At 54.0% G+C, this 24,558-nt stretch overlaps 1 protein-coding gene across 1 annotated transcript in view; it reads right to left on the bottom strand.

Moving 5' to 3' along the window:
- IFT172 (intraflagellar transport 172) overlaps positions 1-24,558 on the bottom strand; it is a 134,650-nt gene that overhangs the window by 42,239 nt on the left and 67,853 nt on the right. Inside the window, 17 exon segments of the mRNA XM_037893588.2 lie at positions 259-368; positions 1,278-1,376; positions 1,748-1,877; positions 2,162-2,271; positions 2,784-2,964; positions 3,120-3,184; positions 3,407-3,500; positions 4,051-4,193; positions 4,589-4,705; positions 4,791-4,926; positions 6,965-7,062; positions 7,728-7,817; positions 7,894-8,038; positions 8,690-8,810; positions 9,261-9,339; positions 9,827-10,075; positions 11,138-11,215. Coding sequence (XP_037749516.1) covers positions 259-368; positions 1,278-1,376; positions 1,748-1,877; positions 2,162-2,271; positions 2,784-2,964; positions 3,120-3,184; positions 3,407-3,500; positions 4,051-4,193; positions 4,589-4,705; positions 4,791-4,926; positions 6,965-7,062; positions 7,728-7,817; positions 7,894-8,038; positions 8,690-8,810; positions 9,261-9,339; positions 9,827-10,075; positions 11,138-11,215 — 2,045 coding nt within the window.

Below are 24,558 nucleotides of genomic sequence, written 5' to 3'. Positions count from 1 at the left end.
TGGGGAGGACAGGATGGAGGAGAACCTGCAAGGGGCAGTGACGGGGGTACAGGACGGAGGAGAACCTGCAAGGGGCAGTGACGGGGGTACAGGACGGAGGAGAACCTGCAAGGGGCAGTGACGGGGTACAGGATGGAGGGGAACCTTCAGGGGACAGTGGGGAGGACAGGACGGAGGGGAACCTGCAGGGGGCAGTCAGGGGAGAGGATGGAGAGGAACCTGCAAGGGGCAGGGGCGAGGACCAGGCCCGAGGGTTACCTGGGGTCGAGCTCCTTGGCCACACGTTTTGCCTTGTTCCATTCTTCACCCTCAATGAAGGCATCGATAGCTTCTCGGATGAGGTCCAGGTTGAGGTAGAGCTCAGCTGCCTGCAGGACCGGAGCAGGGTCACACTTGGGCACGGTCACCTGGGGCTCCAAGGCCAGAGGCCATCTGGACCCACTTCTACAGAACCCATACCATGGGGCCAGAGCCCGACTGCAGCCTCTGGGCACTACTGAAACATGCTCCACAAAATGAGAACATCAGAATGGCCACACTGGGTCAGAGCAATGCTGCATTTAGCCCAGGTCCTGTCTGCCGACACAGGCCAATGCCAGAGGCTTCAGGGGGGGTGAATTTTGTATCATTTGCAAATTTGGCCACCTCACTGTTCACCCCCTTTTTCCAGATCATTTATGAACATGCTGAACAGCACTGATCACCAGGAGGGCCCTGCTATTTACCTGTCTCCATTGTGAAGACTGGCCACTAATTCCTACTCTCTGTTTCCTGTCTTGTAACCAGTTACTGATCCATGAGAGGACTTTCCCTCTTATCCCATGACTCCTTACTTAGCGCAAGAGCCTCTGGTGTGGGACCTTGTCAAAGGCTTTCTGAAAGTCCAAGCACACTATGGTGATTGGATCACCCAATATTTCACTCCCCTAGCCTCAGGACACGGCACCTGCCTCCTTCTCTGGGACACAATGCCCACTTCCCTTCTCGCCCCCCTGGTCAGCACGCAGCGACTGTACAGCCGAGGAACTAGTTGTTCCAGTAATTAATGACTCTCACTGCTAAACATTCACACCTTATTGGCAGTCTGAATTCTTCTAGCTTCAGCTTCCAACCATGGGCTCGCGTTAGCCCTGCCTCTGCTAGACTGAAGAGCATGTTATTAAATGTTTGTTCCCTATGTAGGTACTCAGAGACTGTAACCAAGTTACCCCGTCACCTTTCATTCCCCTGACATTAACACCTCTCTTCAGCACCGCGCTGAAAGCAGCAGCCCTTACCGTGCTGGACTTCTTCATGGCCACCAGCTGGGGTCCCACCAGACGCATCACCTCCACACTCCGGGGCTGGCCCAAGAATTTAATGGCCAGCTCAGCTGCCTGCAGGACAAAAGGCATCAGCGGTGCAAGGGACAGGAGCTGTCAGAGAAAGGGACCCTTTGGGGAGAGCCAGCCCCTGGCCCCGAGATTGTGGGAGGCCACCTTTGGGGAGAGCCAGGCCTCGGCCCCGAGATTGTGGGGAGAGGCCCCGTCACGGAGAATCCAACCCTGGCCCTGGCCTCAGGCGATGGGGTTGTTCAGGGCACAGCCTTCAATGAGTCACTGGTGCCCAGCTCATCTCTCGGGTCTCAGTCAGCCTGAAGCCCCCAGAGACACTTGGGGGTTGGGCATGGTGTCTCTTTGGGGTGAGGGAGCCAGTGTATGGTGAGGCCCCTGGGGTACCAGTGGAGGGCCAGGGGCTCAGGACTTACCTTCAGCCAGCACTTCTCCACCAGCAGGCTGTTACTGGGATCCTGTACCTTCAGGTAGCAGTCCACGGCCCTGGCGTATTCCCCAGCCTGCTCCCACTGCCGGGCCTGCTCCAGCATGCCCTCCACGCCTCTGCCAGGACCAACACAGGATGTGAGCCCATGCTGGGCACGGGGAGATGGTGCAGGGATCCTGGTGGGGCCAGGCCTGGGCATGAGCCCTGCACACACAGGGAGAGGCAGGTGCAGGGATGGAGAGAGGTTCAGCTGGTCCTGTCTCCTGCCCCGCCCGGTGCTTAGGGAGGCAGCAGTGATGGGCTCAGAAGCCCTGCCGCAGGGAGCAGGGAACTCAGCCAAGCTCTGGATGTCCCTGCACTGGCTCAGCCCAATGCCCCCAGCTGAACAGCCTTGGCCTACCTGGTACCTTTCTTGGCAGCCTCCCTGTCGTACTCCTCCTGCAGTGCCTCCAGCCGGCTGGGGACGTACTCCTTACAGGTCCGCAGGGCGTCGCTCCACATGCTGGCCTCCTGCACCAAACACACCAGGGCCGGAGTGGGGAGGGTCTTTGCTCAGTCTGCTGGGCTCCCAGGCACCCCAGGGCTGATCCAGCCCCCGACCTTCCCGGTCCAGCCCCTCACCGCTACTACCATGGAGGGGACACCATAGCCCCTCCTGATCCCCCACCCCCTCACAGCTACACCTGGGGAGGGGGCACCCACAGCCTCTCCCAATCCAACCCCCCAGTCCCCCACAGCTACTCACAGGACAGGGGTTGTGGGTTCTAGGCCCAGACCCTGAGCTCTCGTGGGGGACGACAGGGGAGGTGGGTCCTCATCCACACACTGAGCTCTCGTATGGGAATGGGGGGTGGGGGGGTGGGGGACACGGGAGGGTCCCCACCCAGACACTGAGCGCTCAGGAGGATGATGCAGGGGTTCCCTGCCCAGACACTGAGCTCTCAGGTAGGAATGGGGTTGGTTTCCCCACCCAGACACTGAGCTCTGTGGGGTCAAGCAATGTAACCACTGGCCACACCCACCTTGTAATATTTCACGGCCAGCTCTGGGCGCTGGGCCCGCAGGAGGAAGGCCTCTGCTTTCTGAAATTCCTTCTGCTCAAAGGCGAAGCGAGCCTGCCCCACGAGCACATCAGCCACGCTGTCTGGGTCGTGGGCCTCAGCCACGCGCTGGGCAGCGTCCCAGTTCTGGTTGTGGACAAACCTGGGGAGCCAATGAGACATGCCAGCCTGGGTCCAGCAGATGGGGGTGGGAGGGAGCACGAGATCAACTGGAAAGAAGAGCTGCCAGGCTGGGGTCAGGCAGGGAGCAAGGCCCCCTGGCCTGGAACCTGGATGCAGTCAACAGGGGGCACTCACATTAGCACCGCTTCCTTGGGCTTCCCAGCTTTAATGAACTCGGCCTCAGCCTCTTCGAACTTGCCCTAGGACAGAGGAGAGCAATCTGCTTAGGCACTGTGGCCTCCTGCTCCTCCTCGGCCAGGAGGGACAAGGGCTTCACAGAGCCGGCTTACACGCTCCAGGCTCTGAACTGCTGCCATGCCACTTCCCTGGGGAGGCGGAAGAACCTGCCTCGTGCAGGCCCCCGGGCAAGTGCAGGCCCCCGGGCAAGTGCTCTGCAGCCTGGGCACAGTGCAGGGTCGTACCTCGTCCTCCAGGAACATGGCGTACTTGAAGTGGATCTCGGGTGTCTTCTGCTTCAGCGAGAGCCGGGCCAGTTCGAATGCAAAGTCAAAGACGCTGTGATGAGAGGAGAGAGACGGGGTGAGCCAAGCTAGGTCGGGCTGCGCCCCACGTGGGGCACAGCGTGGCCACGCCTCCCGCCCAGCGGATGGGAGGGGAAGGGCTGGTGCTGGCAGGCAGAACCCAGGGCAAGGTAGGAGGCTTGTGAGGGGAGAGCTGGGGCTAGGACCCGGCACAGGAGATGGCTGTGGTGACTGATGGTGCAGGCAGTGAGAGAGGGCAGGGCAGGTGCTGGTGTACGACAGGAGGCGGCCCCAGCAGGTGGCAGCTTCTGGTGCTGCTGCTGAGTTGGTCCCTGGCCCCCGCCCCTGCAGGTGGAAGCTGTGCAAGGCCTCACCTCCCCCAAGCCAAGACGGGAAAAGCTCCTTCCCAGCCCCCCAGGGATGGGAGGGGGGCAGAGGCCACAGCAGCTCCTCCTCAGTCCCTGTGGGATGCAGAGGGCGCCTCCCTCCTGGGGCCTGTAGCGGCTGTGAGTGAAGGGCATTCGCCAGGCCTGGCTTTGCTCTCCCTGTGCCAGGAGGCAAGCTCCTGGCCTCAGGACACTCACCCATTGTCTGCTGCATGGTCGATGGCCATTTCCAGGAGCCCAAACTTATTGAGGAGTTTCACGGCAGCTTCCCCTCCAAGGCTCTTTGCCCACAGATAGGCCACATGCTTGTAGGAATTCGCCCCCCCGTGGGCCTTGGCTACCTGTCCAAAGCAAACAGAGCTGAAGGACCAGCTGAGTCTCCCAGGGAGCTCCTTGCTGGAGCAAGCTGAGTCCGTGGCTCCTCCCCAACACAGAGACCCTTCCCCAAGTTACGGCCTCCCTGCGGCTTGGTGAGAAGGAGGCAAGGGCCTGCAGGGGACGGAATGCAGAGACCTCCCTGCCTCCTGCATTGCTCACCCAAGAGGGCAGCAGATGTGGATCCCAGGCTCCATCCTGACCCAAGCACCTCATCCATCATCACACGCGGCTTATGTTCGGACCAGTAGGGAGCAGTGCATGCTGGGACTTGCAGTGCTGCCAGCAACACTGCGGCTAGACACATACGGGGACCTGCTGGTGCCATGCCCTGTCCTCGCTGTGAAAGAGCGGCTGTTACCCTGTACGCTTCCTCCCACATGTCGTTCACTCTGTACATGTTCACTGTGGCCTTCCAGTCCTTGGCTTCCAGGTAGTGGTACTCAGCCTCCTGCAGGCAGCCCTCAGTCTCCAGCTCCTGTAACAGGAGGCGGTGTGTTAGGGAGCGTCTCTAGCCCTCCCGCTGGGATGACAGATCCTTGCCCGAACCCCGAGAGCTTTACCTTTCCCAGATGCAGGTGTGTGTCACTCAGCAAGTCCTTGTGGTACTTTGCTACCAGGCGAATCATCTCATCATACATCTTACACTTTTTATACATGGTGATGGCCAGATCAGGTTCCTCCACCGTGATGTACAGCCTGAGAACACAAGCACGGAAATGCTGAGACTGTCGCTGGGCTGGGTCCCGGGACACAGGTGTGGCAGGCGCAGACTCTGTCACTGGGCTGGGCCCCGGGGGCGAGGGATAGCTCAGTGGTTTGAGCACTGGCCTGCTAAATCCAGGGTCGTGAGTTCATTCCTTGAGGGGGCCATTTAGGGATCTGGGGCAAAAATTGGGGATTGGTCCTGCTTTGAGCAGGGGGTTGGACTAGATGACCTCCTGAGGTCCCTTCCAACCCTGATCTTCTATGATTCTATGATTCAGACACAGACTCTGTTGCTGTGCCGGGCCCAAGAACCCATCTCCTCCCAGGAGCAGTTTAGGCTCCTCCCAGACCAGCTGGAGCAGGGCATGGGCTGAATACTCATCAGACAGGAAACGGTGCATGGCATGTTGTGTTGATGAACGGTGTGGGACTATGTGGTGTGGAGATGGACGGCTCCATGTAACCTACCCACACAGGGGATGGCAGGACCACCTTCCCATCCTGTCCCTACCAGTCTGCCTCCACTGTCCCCTGGAGGGACCCTCCTGGGTCTCTGGGGCCCAGTCATGCCTTGGCCTCCCTGCTGAGGCTGCCAGCAGTCCCGGTGGTTGATGATGGCTTGGTGATGTGGACCCCAGCTCACCTCGCTTAGGCCACTGAAGAGTTTATGTCACTACTGCCCTGGGATCGACTGGACCTGGTGACGTACATAGGAATGGCCCAGTATCCCATTTCCCACCACGCCCTCGGCAGTCCTGTCCTGGGCTGACCAGAGCCAGCGCCCATAGAGGAGAAAGGCCTTGTATTGCATTCCCAATCCCCAAGCCAGCCAGTCCACTCAAGCTGGGATAAGATAGGAGCTGGCACTCACTGGAGGGAAAAGGCCCCGACCACCCTCCTGAGCCAGCTGCTGGATCTGGTCCAGCTCCTCTCTGCCGATGTGCAAACAGATGCACAAACTGTACAACTGCTCCACCCCTAGGAATCCTTCCTGGCGTCTCAGCTGGAGGTTGCCAGTGGCTTGGCACAGCCCTGCAGAATTCCCCACTGGGTTGGTGAACTTCTGGCCTCTCTTGTGTACCCAGAGGCCTGTCAGGCTCCCCCTGCTTGTTTTTTATAATAGAAATCTCAGTCCCAGTTCCTCTCCTTTTGCGGGAGGGTTGTGTGGATGGTGGGAGAGCAGGTGCCAGAGATCAAACCCCACACTCGCTGAGGGGACAGCTTTAGCTAGACCAAGCACTTGGGAGAGAAGAGCCAGTGTCCCTTCAGAAGGGCTGAGAAAGGTCTCATCATTCTCTGCTCCTCCAAGGAGCCCTCCACAGAACCAGGAGAGAGAGGGTGGGGTGTTCCTGACTGGTCCCAGAGCGGGAAAGGAGACTTGGTTTGGGGGGAAACCCAGAAAAATCCCACTGGCTGCTGCAGTTAAGAAAAATGGAAGAGAGAAATCTGGAAAAGTAACTGCAGCACCTTGGCCATGGCAAGGCCAGCACATTCTGCCCCCGCACAGGGAAGAGTCCCTTCTCCTTGCCCAGGGGAGACATGCTGCATGGCCTCGTAGGGCCTCCCCAGAAACCGGGAGTGGCAGCAGTGAGGCTCAGAGCTGGGCAGGGAATGGTTACAGGAGGCACACAGGGGAACACCCAGCCCAAAGTTTGTAATGGGAGCTGCTGGCCCAGCCACCAGCCTCACACAGCTGGGGAGAAGTTAGGACAGGACAGCCTGGCAGGGTTGCCTGGGGCTACAGAGGCATGTGAGATGGCTCAAGGGCCACGTGGCTGAGCAATGACATGTGACCTGCAGGGGGTTTCTATTCCTCACCCTCAGCCTGGAACTCCCCTCTAGTCCCAGGAAAGCGCCTTTGTCCTCCCATCGGATAAAACCAACCTCACAGCAAGACTCCTAAGGCACATTCTTGACAGGCCTGGCTGGGGACTGGACTCTGGAGAGACTCAGCCCTGCCCTGCTCCAAGTCCCATGGGCCGCTACCGAGGCCTAGCCCCCCACCCATGGTGTCCAGGCAGACACTCACCGCTCTGCTTCTTTGTATTTGCCCTGCTTCTCCATCTCTTGAGCCTGGGTGATGTAGAGCACGGACACATCTTCCTGCCTCATGCACTTGGTCGCCAGCTGCAGGGAGACACGAAACAGGTTCCAGCCTCCTACCCAGCAACCTCAGCGTAAAGGGGATAATGAGAATTTGGGGAGAGACCCGCAACCCCCTCACAGATCTGCTCTGGCTCCCTGCTGAGCTAGCCAGGCAGGCCACGGCATAAAAACAGCCATTCCCCCCAGGAATACCAGGTGGGTGTGTGGTGGGCTCAGCTCAGAAGCCCTAGGCACTGATTCCAGGCACCCACTGAGCACTCTGCACATGCTGGTGCCCACAGCCAATCTCGCTGGTCTCCATTTTGGATGGTTTGGAGACAGACACCAACCCCTTTCTCCCTGGGGAGCAGATGCTGCATCCACCGCAGACTGAGGGCGCTTGGTCATGCAGCTCAGTGAGAGCGGGGCTGAGCCTGGGGGTTGCCCAGTCCTTTTGAGAGATGCTGTTATTCAGGCCAGAGCCGGAAGTGGAGGGAGACACAGAGCGGGCACAGGGTGCAGTGGCCTGTCCCATTCTGTGACTGGGAGCTCACGGCTCCCGCCTGCAACGACCCTTTGGGAACACAGCTCTACCTGCAGGCTGCTGAGCCCAGGGCACTAGGACCTCCTGGTATGGAGACAGTTACTGCTTTGGAAGGTGGCAGCAGGGCCCAAGAGACTCAGCCACTCTCAGCCTCTATCCCTACCTTGTGCGCCAGCTCCCAGAGCCCCGCCTGCGTATACATGTCAATAGCGTCCTTGGGCCGATCTCCTTTGATGTACAGCTCCTCTGCGATCTGTGGGGAACAGGACAGCAGGTGAGCCACCTCTGGCCGTTGTGGGGCTGGGAGATGCTGGGAGCTGGCATCTCACCTGGTATTCCTGCAAGGTTGCGTAGTGCTGGGCAATCCTGGGGTAGTACTTGACTGCTATCCTTTTCTCTTGTGAATCCAGAATGTAAATGGCCTTCTTCCACTGCCGGGCCCCAATGGCTGCCTCAATGGCCTTGATGGCGCACCTAATGCCGCAAGGGGCAGAGATCCTTAGCAGGCCAGGGAGATCAGATCCGGCTGAGCTCTGCTCACGCTAGGGACAGGCAGCGAGACTGGGAACTGTGTGAGGAGACGATGAAGCAGCCTCGCTGCTCGGGTCACCTGCATGGCTGTCTGCACAGGGGACTGGGGAGCAAGGAGGGTCAGGGAGAATGGCTGGCAAGGAGAGGAAGGTGTCACGAGGCCTGGCACATGGAGGAGAGAAAGTTCACCAGCACCTTAGAGAAATGGCCTAGAGCAGGCTCTGGGCACCTCCCGCAGATCACGAGGGAAAGGCAGTTTAGGCTCCGAGCCTAGGCTCCAGTTTCCCCATCACAAAACCACCATACACTGTGGCACAAAAGGGTACGATCAGAGTCCCAAGCTGGGATAGCAGAGGGCTGTGGGCACCAGCAGAGCTGGGTGTGAGGGAGGGAGGGAGCCCAGGGCTGGGATAGCAGGGGCCTGTGGGTCTGGCCTGCGGGGCACCAGCAGAGCTGGGGAGGGGAGGGCTGGTGTGCTCCACGCCAGCCACATGTCAGTAGGGTTCAGCTCGCCCACTTGTGTAAGGAGACTCACCCAAGTCATTGCTTTCTGAACTGCGCAGCTGCCGTAGCAATGCTCCAGCCTGGCCTTACCTGGCTTCAATGTAATGGTTAATGGCAGCATCCAGCTGCTTCTGCTGCACCAGGTGATCTCCCCAGGCCTCCTCCAGCTTCAGCACCTCTGCAGGGAACGCCACGCGAGCGAGCTCCACCGCTGCGAGGAAGAGGAACATGTCACAGTGGCCACCAGCTGGGGAGAGGACGCTGACATGGCAGTACTGAAGACAGGCCCTGGGAGGCGTGGGGCTGATTCGAGTGGCGCCTGGCCTCCTGCTGGCTGATAAGCCCAGGAGGAACCTGCCCTGGGGCCACGAGTGGCTACAGGAGAGGGGAACTTGGGACTGGAAGGGATGGCCTGGGGCACCGAGCCCAGTGCCCGCTTTGCAGGCAGCCTCACCAGGCAGTCCTGGTCCTCAGCTCACGGAGCTCCAGCTCAGAACTGGAGCTGCTGACTGAGGGTTGGAAGACAGGCAGAAGTGACACACAGCCGGTCCTCTGGGCTCTGGGGCAGCCGCTTGTGCAGCAAAGGACAGGGCATCCCTGCATCCCAGCAAGAGGCATTGGGGGTGCTCACACCAGGAAAGGGGGACGGAGACCACGATACCTTTCAGGAAGGCGCAGCCCTTGCGGTAACACTCCAGAGCCTTCTGGGGGTTCCTGATCGTCTCAAACAGGTCTCCAGCCTAACACACACAGGCTGTCAGACAGGCTGCAGAGCTGCTGGCCCACCTGCCACAGGTCACACCAGGCCGGGGGCCGGTACCAGAGCTCCCAGGCCCCCGCTGCTGCCCCAGCCATGCACCCTGCCAGCCCCAGGACCAGTCCCAGTCCCAGTCCAGAGCCCCAGGCCCACTCCACAAGCCATGCACCCTGCCAGCCCCAAGGCTGGGGTCCTGGAGCCTCCTGACCCAAGCCCTCGATCTCTAGGGCGCGGGTATCTGGAGCTCTGTGCAAGTGAGGCTCCAACTCTCCTGGGGTGGGGGACAAGGGGAGTGTGGGGGAAAGGCTGTTACTCTGTGAGAGTGGAGGCCATGTATGAGTGATGCTGGGGAGGGATGAGGCTCTAACCCTCAGGGGTGGAGTTGGGGCAAGGCTCTGACCTGGGGGAGTGGGGTTGGGGAAGGGGAGAGGCTCTGACCTGGGGGGTTGGGGAAGGGGAGAGGCTCTCACCTGCTCATACAGCTCCCCTTTGATCAGCGCGGTGGTGATTCGGTTGATGACATCCCCATTGGCCAAGAGCTGGTCCCTGGCCATGGCCAGCCGAGCAGCTCGGGCTGGCAGCCCAGCCCTCAGGTACAGGCCCACGGCGGCCAGGGGCTCCCCTTGGCTCTCCTGCACCTCCCCAGCCTTCTCCTCCTGCTGCGTGTCCAGCAGCCACTGGTAATATCCCCGGCGCAGCTTCTCCAGCGCCGGGTGCCCCTGGTGTGGGGGGTGGGGGGCAGCGTCTGTCAGCACAGGCCAGCTCCCCCAGCCCGGCCCCACCCCTCCTGCAGGCTTCTCCCAGTGCCAGGCACAGATGCCAGCCAGAGCCCCCCAGAAACCTTGATGGGCCCCCACATTCCCCTCCACTCCACCCCACAGCGCCCCCTGAGCTCCCCTCCCCACCCCTCTGCCCCAGTGCCCCCTGAATTCCCCTTCCCCCTGCTCTGCTCCACAGCGTCCTCTGAGCCCCTCCCCCGCTGCTCTGCCCCACAGTGCCTCCTGAGCTCCCCTCCCCTCCGCTCCACCCCACAGTGCCACTTGAGCCCCCTCCCCTCCGCCCCAGTGTCCCGAGTTCCCCTGTGTTCCACCCAACAGTGCCCCCTGAGCCCCCCTTCCCCCTGCTCTGCCCCACAGTGCCCCCTGAACTCCCTTTCCCTCTGCTCAGCCCCACAGCATCCCCGAGCTCCCCTCCCCCTCTGCTCCACCCCACAGCAGCCCCTGAGCTTCTCTCCTGCTCCGCTCAGCCCCACATGCCTCCCTCCCCCAGCCTTGTGTCCCCCCATGAGCCCCTCTCAGTTCCATCCCCCAGCTGCACGGCCCAGCAGGATGCCCTGCCTTTCCTCCCAGGCCGCCTCACCTGCCAAGCCCACAGTCCCCAGGCCTGCCGCAGACCCGTGTACCCTCCCAGCCTGCCTGACACAGCCGCAGGAATCCTCCTTCCTCACCCCGTCCCTGGCGCCACAGCCAAGCCCCTCATTCACCCCCTGCCCTGTCCCTCCATTCCCTTCTGCAGCTCTGCGCACACGTGGTGCGATGACTCCCTCTCCCCCCTTCTCTACAGCAGAGGCCTTGCCCAGGCTGGGAGCCCCCAGGCACCTGCCCACTCAGCCATCTGGCGCTGAACTGGCTCATCCGAGTCCTACTGGGAGCCTCCCAGGCAGGTGCAGGCTTCCCGTGACAGAATCCACACTCAGGCATTATCCCCCCAGCGGCAGATGGAGCACCCCAGCAGGGCCCAGTCCACGGGCAAGGGAGGGCAAAGCGCAGTATACACCGTACCTTGGCCTCTGCCACCACAATGCACTCGTCCCACATGTGCAGCTCCTGGTACATTTCCATGGCCTCCTCCACTGCGTTCTGGGCACAGAGAGCAGAGCGTTACTATGGGGTGGGCTTCCTTCTCTGCTGACTCGGCACCCTGAGCCTGGGGAACACCCTGCCACATGGGGTTAGCTCCCAAAATGAGGCCAGGCTGGGAACTTCAGCTAATGAGTCTGGAATGCTGGGCAGCAGGATAAACCTCACAGCCAATAAATGAGCCCCCCGCACCTCAGGGAAACCTCGCTCCCACTGAGAAGAACCATGAGAATGATTAAAGGGTTAGAAAACCTGCCTCACAGTCACAGACCCCGGGAGCTCAAGGTGAAAGGGTGACTTGGTCACAGTCTCTAAACACCTACATGGGGAACAAATATTTAACAACAGGCTCTTCGGTCTAACAGAGACAGGGCTAACACAATCCAGTGGCTGGAAGTTAAAGCTACACAAATTCAGACTGGAAATAATGTGCAAATTTTTACCAGTGAGAGTAATTAGCCATGGGAACAATTTATAAAGGGCTGTGGTGGATTCTTTAAATCAAGACTGGATGTTTTCCTAAAAGCTCTGCTCTAGGAAATATTGTGGGGCAGGTCTCTGGCCTGTGTTCTACAGGAGGTCAGACTAGATGATCACAATGGTCCCTTCTCTAGGGAACTATGAGCCCCACCACACTGCAGGGCAAACCTCACAGCCAGTTGTGGAGTGGTTATACAGTTCCTGGTCCCAAGGGTCACCAGACAGGACCAGGATGTGTTACAGTGGGGAGCTTCAGAAATGTAGGGAGGAACTTCCTGGTGAGGGAGTTCTCTAGACACTGCTTAAGGCTTGGCGCTCTGTGCTTATGTCCTCACACCACAGGGTGTCAGCAGCGGGAAACCCCTCTCTCTCAGGGGTAAAGGAAAGAGACTCCAGAGCAGCAGAGTGGTGCGTGAGTGGGAACAGTGGAAAGCCAGGGAGCAGAGCTGCGAAAGCTGCAACAGGAAGGATGCAGAGTCCTCTCAGCGCAGCAACAGGGCCCATAGCACAGGGGACTGCGAGAGAAGTTTGATTTTGGAAACTCAGGCAGCAGCCTTGCTGGATCCGTAGGTCGGAGTGATTCCGGGTGGCTTGTGATTCACAGAGAAAGCACAAGAACAGCAGGTACATGCCCTGATATTTGCCATGAGTGATCCTGCTGCTGTGTGCCCGACCCCTCCCGGCTGAGGAAAAGCAAGAACACTCCAAAGCTGTGACAAAGTGGGATTTTCTGTAAGGTTTTTAAAAAAAGAAAAGGAGTACTAGTGGCACCTTAGAGACTAACCAATTTATTTGAGCATAAGCTTTCGTGAGCTACAGCTCACTTCATCGGATGCATCGGTTAGTCTCTAAGGTGCCACTAGTACTCCTTTCCTTTTTGCGAATACAGACTAACACGTCTCCTACTCTGAAAACCTGTAAGATTTTTGTGAATGATGCACATGGCAGTGACTCCCTGGCCTAGGGGCTGCTGCCGTGGGGGCAGAAGCGGTAAAAAGCTGCCCTGGGGCAGAGCCGGAGACATGAGATCTTGTATCAGGTAACTGTCTGGGGTGGGAGGAATGGATTGTTGAAGGACTGGCTGACACCAACCCACATCAATGGAGGATCCAGAAAGAGCCCCAAATACTGAACAACTAACACCTATCCAAGGGAAACTCCAAGACCCGTTCCTGCCATGAGATTTGAACTTTGTGTTGTCAAGATTTATGGGTCCCTCATTTGAGCCTTTGGCTACTTGCTCGCTGCTGCATCCATTAATGAAAGTGCCATTTCTGGTTGCCGTTACCTCGGCCAGAAGAGTAGGAGAGCCGCATGCCCCAGTGCCAGACTAGCCTGTCGAATTCTGAGGTGCAGTCTGACCTACTGAATCAAAAGTGCTAGAGGCCATATGCCCCAAGGAGCCTCAGATTCACGCTGTTGTGATCAAGTGAGCTTTCATAGCTGTAACAATTGATCCAATTGCCAAAACTATAACGGTTCAGAAAAGAACTAGATAAATTCATGGAGGATAGATCCATCAATGGCTATTAGCCAAGATGCTCGGGACGCAACTCCATGCTCTGTGTCCCTAGCCTCTGACTGTCAGAAGCTGAGTGTGGAAGACAGGGGATGGGTCACTCGATAGTTACCCTGTTCTGTTCATTCCCTCTGAAGCATCTGGCACTGGCCACTGTCCGAAGACAGGACACTGGGTTAGATGGACCATTGGTTTGACCCCGTCTGGCCATTCTTATGGATTGTCTGAATCCTCAGGTCCGGAAGAAAAACTCTGGCTTGAGACAAGTCCAGTACAGCCCTTATACACTCTATCCTCTGGACTGGGGAAAGGAGACATTCTCTGCACTGACTAGCAGTCCCAGAGCACTGAATGTTGACTGGATCAGGAATACACAACAATACCTGGAGTCTGGATCACACGCTAGTCATCTAGGTAGGGGTAAACTTGGATACCTGATCTTCTCAGGAAGCCAGCTACTACTGCCATAACTTTTGTAAAACCCCTGGGAGTTGCTGACAGGTCAAATGGTAGTACAGTGAACTGCTGATGATTTTGATTTACCACATATCTGAGGTACTTCTTGTGAACTTGGTTGATTGCCACATGGAAGTAGGCATCTTTTAAGTCAAGGTTGGCACACCAGTCCCCGGATCCAGGGAGGAGATAACAGAAGTTAGAGTGACCATGAGAGACTTTATCTTTTTTAAGAATATGTTGAGTTGACACAGGTTTAAAACTGGACTGAGACTGTCACCCTCTGCTTTTGGGTTTAGGAAGTAACAGGAATAAAACCCCTTCCCTCTTGGACAGTGTAGAACCTCTTCTTTGGCCCCTGACCAAAGGAGAGATTGCAGCTCCTGGAGAAGGAGCTCCTCATAGGCGTGATCCCTGCAGAGGAATACAGGTGGGGAGGGAGAGGAAGAAACAAACTGAAGGGTATATCCCACTTCCACAATGCTCACGTCCCACTGGGTGAAGTAAGTGGGAGCAAGCACTGAGGAAGTGGAACAGATGGTTTGCAAATGTGGGGGAAGTAGGGTCTGGAGAGATGGAGACTGGCATGGCGTCCTCGACTGGCCCATCAAAATGACTGCTGGGCAGTTCCCAGGTGTCTTGAAGGGCCCAGAGCTGGAGCCAAAGCAACAGGAGGGAGAGGCCTGCACGTCTAACCCCTGCTCTTCTTTTTTGACAGGTCCTGACAAGGAGGTGGAGTGGAAAACCAGTGGATCTGCTGAGGTCAATAGCGCTTTCTGACCCGGCAGGCATGGCCGGCCCACAACATTTGGCACCTGCGGCGGGGAGCTCAAATGACGCCCCCATGTCCCCTCTGTTGGGCCAAAACTTCGAAAGGTCTCAATTCTGCCTTCTTCCTGCTCTGCTCCTCTCATGGTCCTGCTCTGCCACCTACCCCAATAAAGGAGAACTAACAACTTAAAAGGCCTTGTTCAAAAATTTTAAGTAACACTTCACTTTCTAACGCCAGAACGGCAAATGTAACTTTTCTTGTCTGCCTAGTAAACACTGGCATGTTTATCTGTTTGAATAACCAAAGTGGTGCCTTCTTAGCTGCAAAGATTTGAGCTGCTTCCTGAAGGTCCACAGTCTGGGCCAGCTCATGCTCTATTGAGATGGTTGCAAAGCCAACTAGCTTCTCCTGTGTCACTGTGGAACGTAGATGTGTTTTTATTAACTTCAGCTTGGAGAAGCTGCGTTCTCCACTGGCAACTGTTACAGGAAGTGTTAGAAGTATGCGCAGAGCAACAAAAGCATTTGGAAAGAGGGTGGTCATCTTATTTGTGCACATATATTCCAGAACAGCCTTTGGAGTTGATCCTGCTGAAATGTATCTTGAAAGGGCTTTCAGTTCATCACCTAAATCACTCGCATCAATATCGCGCATGTCATCGTGTGTCAACACTGTCTCTAGTGCCCTGCATTGCTGGTGCAGGTCTTCTTCAGGTATCGTGAGGAGTTTTGGAATGTCATACAACATCCCAAATATACTGCTGTGTTCCCTGAGCTGCATGAAACGTTCTTCAGCTGACTGTATTGCACAATCTAGCACCTGGTTAAAGAATTCAACTTAGAATTGTTGTTTGGGGGTCTCTTATGGGATTATCCCGTGCCTCGTAATCAAAATGTCTTCTTCTTTGGTGACTCTTGTATTCTTGAATGGGTGGGAAAATAGCTTCAGTGTGAAGTTCCTTTGCCAACTTCTGTACACTCTTCAGAAAGTTTTGAAATCCCTCATCTGACCAGTAAGACTGTAGGTATGACTTTGCTTTATCCAGTTGTTCCATTGCTCCAGATATATCAAGGTCAACAACTTGGAGTCTCTTGCTTACAACATTTATTTCAAACAGTATGTCATGCCACAACACTAAGCCACACAGAAATTTGAAGTGATGTATGTTTCTGGTGATTCCGTTTCCCTCTGCCACTGTTCTCCCACGAACAGTTCCTGTCACAGCATTATCCTCCATAATGGCAACTATGGCATTATCTATCTTCCCAATTTGGCGGTTGATAGGCTTTATTGCTTCCACTCAACTTTCCCATCGTCTGGCACTCAGTGGTTTCAGTGTCAGAGAGGATGTTCCCAGATGTTGCTTCAAAATTTGCCATTGATGAGTTGATGCAGAGAAAAATACATTGATGCTTTGAATTACATTAAAAAATTCAGCAGCCTCACTAGAAGCTGATGCTGCATCACTGACCACCAAGTTCAATGAATGAGAACTGCATGGGACAAAAAAAGCTCGAGGGTTTAACTCTTGGATCCATGTCTGCACTCTTCTGTTCCGTCCTCTCATGTTGGCACCATTAACGTAGCCCTGACCTTTCATGTCAGCTATCGCAATTCCCGTATCTTCCAGCTTTTTAAGAAGCACATTTGTCATACCAGCTCCGGTAGTATCATCAATGTCAATAAATTCTAGGAAATGCTCTCTGACAGACACCATTGCAGGGACATTGTCACTAGGTTCTGTTGTTGTTACAAAACACACCGTTAGTCATTTGATCCTTATGGCTGAGGTCAGGTGTGCCGTCCAGAATAACAGAGTAATATCTTTCAGAGTAACAGCCGTGTTAGTCTGTATTCGCAAAAAGAAAAGGAGTACTTGTGGCACCTTAGAGACTAACCAATTTATTTGAGCATAAGCTTTCATGAGCTACAGCTCACTTCATCGGATGCATACTGTGGAAAGTGTAGAAGATCTTTTTATACACACAAAGCATGAAAAAATACCTCCTCCCACCCCACTCTCCTGCTGGCAATAGCTTATCTAAAGTGATCACTCTCCTTACAATGTGTATGATAATCAAGGTGGGCCATTTCCAGCACAAATCCAGAGTTTAATAATAATATCTTGCTGACTTCAGATCTGCCACAATCTTCTGTTTGACTTTTATGCCAGTAACTGTATGATCTCATTTTGAATTGTTTTTCCAAGGTAGTGGTGTGTGTACATTTCTTGGGTGGTGACTCTTCTTAGATGCTCCTAGAGTACTGCACCAAACTCAGCCATCAGCTCCACAATTTTAAGGAAGTTTCCACTGTCTGGCACATACAGCTGAACTGAAGTGCCACGCAGTGCTAGGTTTTGGGTAGCAAGCATTCTCACAATGGCAATGAGCCTTTTCAGAACATTTTGCCAGTCAAGTTGGCAAATCTTCTCTTGATGCTGATCATCTGTGGTGACCTTTAACCTTAGTCTCATCTCAAGCTCATTCCACCTATGGAATGCTCTCTGGTGATTTGCTGCCTTCTCATGGCATGCCAGATTTCTTGCCAGATTTTTCCAGTCTTTTGTTCCTGTAGAACCCAATGTGGCTGGAACGTTAGACTGGAAGAGTTTGCAACAAAGACAGTATGCAGCATTCTGGGATTTTGAGAACATAAGCCATGGCCTCTTCACTTTGTCACCATTGGGGATTTCACGCCAGTAATGTGTTGGATGGAAACTTCTATTTTCATTGTCTTTGGGGAACATGAAGTTTTTCACTTGCTGTGGCCCATGCAGTACAAGGAAGTCCCTCAGGCTACTGCTCAAGTGGGTCCACAGTCCTGGATCATCGAGACTTAAGGAACTAAACTCAGCAGCAGCTGTTTCTTGCGCCTCCACCACACTCTTCTCTGATCTACGCTTCAGGAATGTGCAGGGTTCCATCCATTTGAGATGGAGATACGGATGCTGCAGTAGCTGCCAGGTCACCTGCACTCTGACTACCTGGAAGATCAGGCATCTCCTCACCACTCACATCCTCACTGGGGCCGGAAGGCTCACCGTGAACATTTGTGTCTATGATTCTCAGGAGAGCTCCTTCCTCCTTAGATAGAAAAGCTTCCTTTGCTTTCTTTCTTTTTCTGAATGCTGCCCCAGAGGAGCATTTTCTTCTTTCACTCATGACTGCGGTTCTGGGCCAGCTATAGTGGCTCCCAGCACTCAGTTGAAGGGGACAAATAAGCAGGCTGGTAGCAGGGCCTGAGTGAGGGAAGAGACCAGCGTCTTAAGGGCCTCACTAGCTCCTACTACTTCAGTTGACTGCCTGTTCTCCTCAAGTGGGTTCAGGAAAGCAGCAGGAAACAGGAAGCTCCCTGAGAAGCTGGTGTTAATCAGTCCAGGCTCCTGGGGCGGCTAGAGAGGTACATAAGAGGCTCCTGCTCCTCTCTGTCCCTGCAGCTCCTGCTGCTTTCTGTTATTCCCCCTCACCTTTTCTCCTGCCTGCCTGTTATGTCTCTTGTGCCCTCCTTCCTCCAGCACAGCACTCCCCCATCTCTGTGCATCCAGAGCAGAGAGAATACAGATGCACCAGCAGCAGACACAATTTTCTGGGTCCTAGTGGCGCCTCCCCACAGTCTGGCACCTGAGGCAGCCGCCTCAGTTCGCCTCATGGTAAGGCCAGCCCTGCCGGCAGGCATGTACAAGCCCACAGAGCTTGTTGTCCACTTTGTCTGAGAACAGAGAAGGACCCTCAAACGGCAAGTCCTGAATAGTACTCTGGACTTCAGAGGGGAGACCAGAAGACTGTAACCATGAGGATCTCTGCATGGCAACAACGGAAGCCACGGTTCTAGCAGCTGAGTCTACCACGTCCAGCCCAGCCTTCAGTGATGTTCTCAGTACTCGTCTGCCCTCGTTCACCAGTGAAGAGAACTTCTGCCTTGCATTCTCAGGAAGCAGTTCTTAGAACTTCTCCATGGAGCCCCATACGTTAAAATAACAGAATCAAAGAATTGTGGGACTGGAAGGGACCTCATGAAGTCATCTAGTCCTGTCCCCTGCCCTCAAGGCAGGACTAAGTATTATCTAGACCATCCCTGACAGGGGTTTGTCATAAGCCCCAGCAGAGCCTGCTGGTTGGCAATTCAAAGCTTCAATCCTCTAGTTGAATAAATGTTCCTGCCAAACAAGTCCGATCTCTTTGAGTCCTTTGATTTGGGGGGTGACAGCCTGATGCCCCATCACTCCCTCATTAGCTGCTGTAACAACTAAGGACCCTGGAGATGGGTGGGAGTAAAGATATTCAAAGTCTTGGGAGGGCACATAGTGCTTCTGCTCTGCTCTCTTTGAGGTGGGAGGCAATGAAGATGGGGTCTGCCATAGCAACTTTACAGATGCCAATATTGCCTCATTAATTGGCAGTCCCATCCTAGAGGGACCTGCCATTGATCAAACATCAATCAGCTGAGATGAGGACTCCCTGACTGCCTCGACCTGCAGCCACCCTCCCTCACAATTCCTGATCATGAAGGGTGAAGTTGCCTCTGAGGAAACTGCCTTGTCCGGAGAGGAGGAGGAGGAAGCCAAGACTGGACGTGGTTCAATTTCTTCTACAGGCTGTTCCTCTGCTTTCAACGCCTCTTCTTGATGCTTGGTCCTGAGCCCAGTACTGGACATGGGATGGGGCAGCTCGGTGCAAGGACTTCCCCCCCCGAGAAGAGGGCACTGAGTAGGCACGATGAGGGGAGGATCTACAAGTTGGGGGAAAACCCAGGGGTTCCAACAAGCCACCGATATAGGCCTGGTCCCCAGTGATCTTCTGGGCAGATTTCCACAGAAATGCCCATGTTGGGGTTACGCTGGTGGGTGGAGAGGGAGGAGAGAGGGGGATCTGCGGGATATGCTCCAGCATTGTGAAATACGAGATCCCATCTTTGAGTCCTGCAGTGACGCTTCCCTTCCCTCTGACCATGAAGGGGCTGGTCCAGTGGGTGTTGGGGGCTGGTGCCGAGAACCTGGGGATGGGCACAGCATTGCCATCATTGCTGGCTTCCCCTCAGATGATACCGATGGGCCGCCTGCCCAGGAAGCAGGCAGCTGGCATGGTACCAGAAGCGGCACTGCTGGTGTTGGTGCCAGATGGGCCAATGAGGCCCAGGGATCTGACTCCTGCACGGCCAGTGACACACAGAGGCAGAGAAAATTCCTTGCTACTGCAAACGCTTCCAGGGCACTCAGCGCTGAGACTGAGTCTGCCATTGCAGCGCTGCTGAAGCTGATGGTGTTACTTCTGGCACTGCCCTCAAAGGTGCCCTCTCCGGCACTGACGCCAACTGTGCCGACTTAAGCACGGATTTGGAGGAGGAGCGCTTAGATTTCATATGCACTCTATACCAGACTCACAAGGTGGAGATCTTCCCCTGGTTGGTTCCTCTTTGGAAGACTTATATTTCTTCCTCGGCCCAGGTGAAGGAGATCGTTGCCAGGACTCCAGCAACACTGGAGGTGAGCTTGTCACTGGAGTGGTAGCCCTTGGCACCGAGTTTGACCAGGACAGCTCCAAGAGCGGTCTGAATGCTGCCTCCATCAGCAGGAATTTCAGCCTTGCCTCCCTGGCCTTTTCATTCTAGGCTTCAATTCCCAGCAATCTGGCATGGGTCTTTCACACGTGCTTTGCCCAGGCACTTAAGACAAACACTGAGTGGGTCGCTCCCCAGCATAGGCTTTGAGCAAGAAGCACTTGGCTTGCAGCCCAGCAACTGGGGCATGCCTCGGTGCCAGCAGCAGAACACTGAAAGGGAGAAAAACAACAAAATCAACCCTCCCCCCCCCCTTTTTTTTTTAACCAAACAACTAAAACTTACTAACTATAACAACTGCTAAACCACAACGATACTACCTACGCCGCAGAGAGAAAGCTGTTCTGGCAATGAACAGGGGCTCCAGTGACTGCCACAGGCGGTAAGAAGGAACGATGGGCAGGCTAGCAGCTGCTCTGCCCTTCAGACCTGACTGCAGTGGCATGCAGCAGCAGAGGGTGCTCGAGCAGCCCAATGGATGCCGCTGAGGGGAAAAGCTTCCAATGGCCATGTGCTGGGAGCACAGATACGAAGAGTGGAATACACATGTGCAATCTCTCGAAGAAGAAAAACAAGGTTAGACAAAGGAAACAGCAAGAAAATGGCGTAAGACCAGCTCCTAAGAACAGCATCGCAGAGCTGTGCAGGGAGAGAGGGTTAAGCTTTGGGAAGTTAAATGAGGTGCAGCTGATTGCTCGCCTGGAGAAGGATGATTGGACCAAGAACCAGGATCCAGATACAAGTGGGATTCCAAGAGAGTCCAAGGACAACAGGGGCAGCCACAGCAGTGCATCCTCGTGGCCCAATTCCCCGGCAGCAAGTGTCCTCATGGCCCAATTCCACAGTGCTAGATTTGAAGGGGCAGAAGTTGGTGCCGAAGGAGAAGAACCTTCAGCTAGAGAAACAGAAGCTGAAGAATTGCAAGAGGCAGGGACAGCATGAACTGAATTTGGAGAAGCAGAGGAGCAAGAGGTTCCATAGAGGAGTATGTGTGGAGAGACCATGAGAAGCCAATTCCCCAGGGAATCTACATACCAACTTGCCAAACAGACAGAGTGAATACTGGGGACTATGAACAGATCCAAAAGGCTCTACTGCTTAAGTTTGACTGGAAACCTGAGGCTTACAGGGAAAGGTTTCAGGGTGTACAAATGACTCAGGATGTGATGTATACAATAGCTACCACCGTGATGCGAGGAGATGTCCACAAATGAGGTAAAGGTGCAGATGTTGCTACGTCGGAACATTTATATGGCCTAGTTGGGTTAGAGCCACTCTATGAGATATGTCCCCACGAGCTTAAATGTGGTTAGTGTAGAGGAAGCCTGAGGATCTGTGTAGTCCAGGCCAATTGGTGTCAGAAGTTGTGGACAGTAGGTCCAGGTATGAAAAGACAATAGATCCAGAGGGGACTGGTCTAAGCATGGGTCATAGAGTCTCAGAATTTAAAGCCAGAAGCGACCACTAGACTATGTAGTTTGACCTCCTGTATATCACAGGTCACCAACCACCACCCAGCAAAGGCACACTAAACCCAACAACCCAAATGAGACCAAAGTATTACAGCCCACAGGAGACTAGACAATCATAGAATCGTAGGACTAGAAGGGACCTCAAGAGGTCTTCTAGTCCAGTCCCCTGCACTCAAAGCAGGACTAAGTATTATCTAGACCAGGGGTTCTCAAACTTCATTGCACTGTGACCCCTTTCTGACAACAAAAATTATTACATGACCCCAGGAGGGGGGACCAAAGTCTGAGCCCACCTGGATGGGGGGGGCCAAAGCCAAAGGGCTTCAGCCCCAGGCAGGGGGCCTGTAACCTGAGCCCCACCACCTAGCACTGAAGCCCTCAGGCTTCGGCTTTGGCCTTGGGCGGTGGGGCTCAGGCTTCGGCTTCAGCCCCAGGCTCCAGCAAGTCTAAGCCAGCCCTGGTGACCCCATTAAAATGGGCTCGTGACCCACTTTGGGGTAATGACCCACAGTTTGAGAACCGTTGATCTAGACGATCCCTGACAGGTATTTGTCTAACCTGATCTTAAAAATCTTTAATGATGGAGTTTCCACAGCCTCCCCAGGTAATTTATTCCAGTGCTTAACCACCCTGACAGCTAGGAAGTTTCTCCTAATGTCCAACCTAAACCTCCCTTCCTGCAATTTAAGCCCATCGCTTCTTGTCCTATCCGCAGAAGTTAAGGAGAACAATTTTTCTCCCTCCTCCTTGTAACAACCTTTTATATACTTGAAACTCTTGTCATGTCCCCCCTTAGTCATAGTGGATCACAAGCTAAATATGAGTGAACAGTGGAACACTGTTGCAAAAAAAGAGAACATCATTCTGGGATGTATTAGCAGGAGCGTTGGAAGCAAAACATGAGAAGTAATTCTTCCGCTCTACTCCGTGCTAATTAGGTCTCAACTGGAGTATTGTGTCCAGTTCTGGGCACCACATTTCAGGAAAGATATGAAGAAATTGGAAAAAGTCCAGAGAAGAGCAACACAAATGATTAAAGGTCTAGAAAACATGACCTTTGAGGGAAGATTGAAAAAATTGGGTTTTTTCAGTCTGGAGAAGAGAAGACTGAGAGGGGACATGAAAACGGTTTTCAAGTACATAAAAGGTTGTTACAAGAACGAGGGAGAAAAATTTTTCTCCTTAACCTCTGAGGACAGGACAAGAAGCAATGGGCTTAAATTGCAGCAAGGGCGGTTTAGGCTGAACATTAGGAAAAATGTCCTGTCGGAGTGGTAAAGAGCTGGAATAAATTACCTAGGGAGGTTGTGGATCTCCATCATTGGAGATTTTTAAGAGCAGATTAGACAAACACCTGTCAGGGATGGTCTAGAGATAATACTTAGTCTTGCCTTGAGTCCAGGGGTTTGGATTAGAAGACCTCTCGAGGTCCCTTCCAGTCTTACGACTGTATTGTATTGTGTTATGAAACCTGTGCTGTAAGAATCTTTGAAATGCCTGGGAAGAGAGCTACCAAGGGGGTAGGAAATCAGTTTTGGCACCCATGAACAACAACTGTGGGCTGAACTTCCCAGGTCTCTCTCGAAGAGGAAAAGATGTGACAAAATGGAAATTTCCATACTATTTTATGAGCATATTGTTGGCATGCGGTGTGCAGTGTTGTTGTAGCCGTGTTGTCTCCAGGATATTAGAGAGACAAGGGGGGTGAGGTAATATCTTTTACTGGACCAGCTTCTGTTGGTGAGAAAGACAAGCTCTCAAGCTACCCTTGCTAAACGAACTGTTCCACCTTGTATTTAGCTGTGACACTCTGAGTACCAGACCTGAAGAACAGCTGTGCATAAGCTCGAAAGCGTGTCTCTTTCACCAACAGAAGTTGGGTCCAATAAAAGATATTACCTCACCCCCCTTGTCTCTCTATGTGGTGACTTACTGAACTAAGGATTGCTAGCCAGTGGGTGTTAAAGGGCTGAAACCCTGCTCATGGGGCAGAGACAGAGACTTGAGATGTTTGTGTCACGTAACCATCTGGGGTGGGAGGAATGGATTGTCAAAGGTGTGACGTTATTGACATGAACTGTGACCGTAAAGATCATTGTTGCAACCAAGGTCCTATAGTTGCACCAAATCTTGTACAAAGGAGGTCAAGAAAGGTGTCTATAGAAAGGTTTCAGAGTAGCAGCCATGTTAGTCTGTATCCGCAAAAAGAAAAGGAGGACTTGTGGCACCATAGAGACTAACCAATTTATTTGAGCATAAGCTTTCGTGAGCTACAGCTCACTTCATCGGATGCATGCAGTGGAAAATACAGTGGGGAGATTTATATACACAGAGAACATGAAACAATGGGTGTTACCATATACACTGTAACAAGAGTGATCAGATAAGGTGAGCTATTACCAGCAGGAGAGCGGGGGGCAAAAAACCTTTTGTAGTGATAATCAAGGTGGGCCATTTCCAGCAGTTGACAATAACGTGTGAGGAACAGTGGCGGGGCGGGGGGGGATAAACATGGGGAAATAGTTTTACTTTGTGTAATGACCCATCCACTCCCAGTCTCTATTCAAGCCTAAGTTAATTGTATCCAGTTTGCAAATTAATTCCAATTCAGCAGTCTCTTATTGGAGTCTGTTTTTGAAGTTTTTTTGTTGAAGAATCAATCATCAAGGATCTACAACCTATCCTAAAGGACGATCCCTCACTCTCACAGATCTTGGGAGACAGGCCAGTCCTTGCTTACAGACAGCCCCCCAACCTGAAGCAAATACTCACCAGCAACCACACACCACAACAGAACCACTAACCCAGGAACCTATCCTTGCAACAAAGCCCGTTGCCAACTGTGTCCACAGATCTATTCAGGGGACACCATCATAGGGCCTAATCACATCAGCCACACTATCAGAGGCTCGTTCACCTGCACATCTACCAATGTGTTATATGCCATCATGGACCAGCAATGCCCCTCTGCCATGTACATTAGTCAAACTGGACAGTCTCTACATAAAAGAATAAATGGACACAAATCAGACGTCAAGAATTATAACATTCAAAAACCAGTCAGAGAACACTTCAATATCTTTGG

Source organism: Chelonia mydas, chromosome 3 (genome assembly GCF_015237465.2).
Source record: "Chelonia mydas isolate rCheMyd1 chromosome 3, rCheMyd1.pri.v2, whole genome shotgun sequence".
Lineage (NCBI taxonomy): Eukaryota > Metazoa > Chordata > Testudines > Cheloniidae > Chelonia > Chelonia mydas.
The sequence above is the reverse complement of the archived record's forward strand: the minus strand, read 5'-3'. Positions and strand labels throughout refer to the sequence as shown.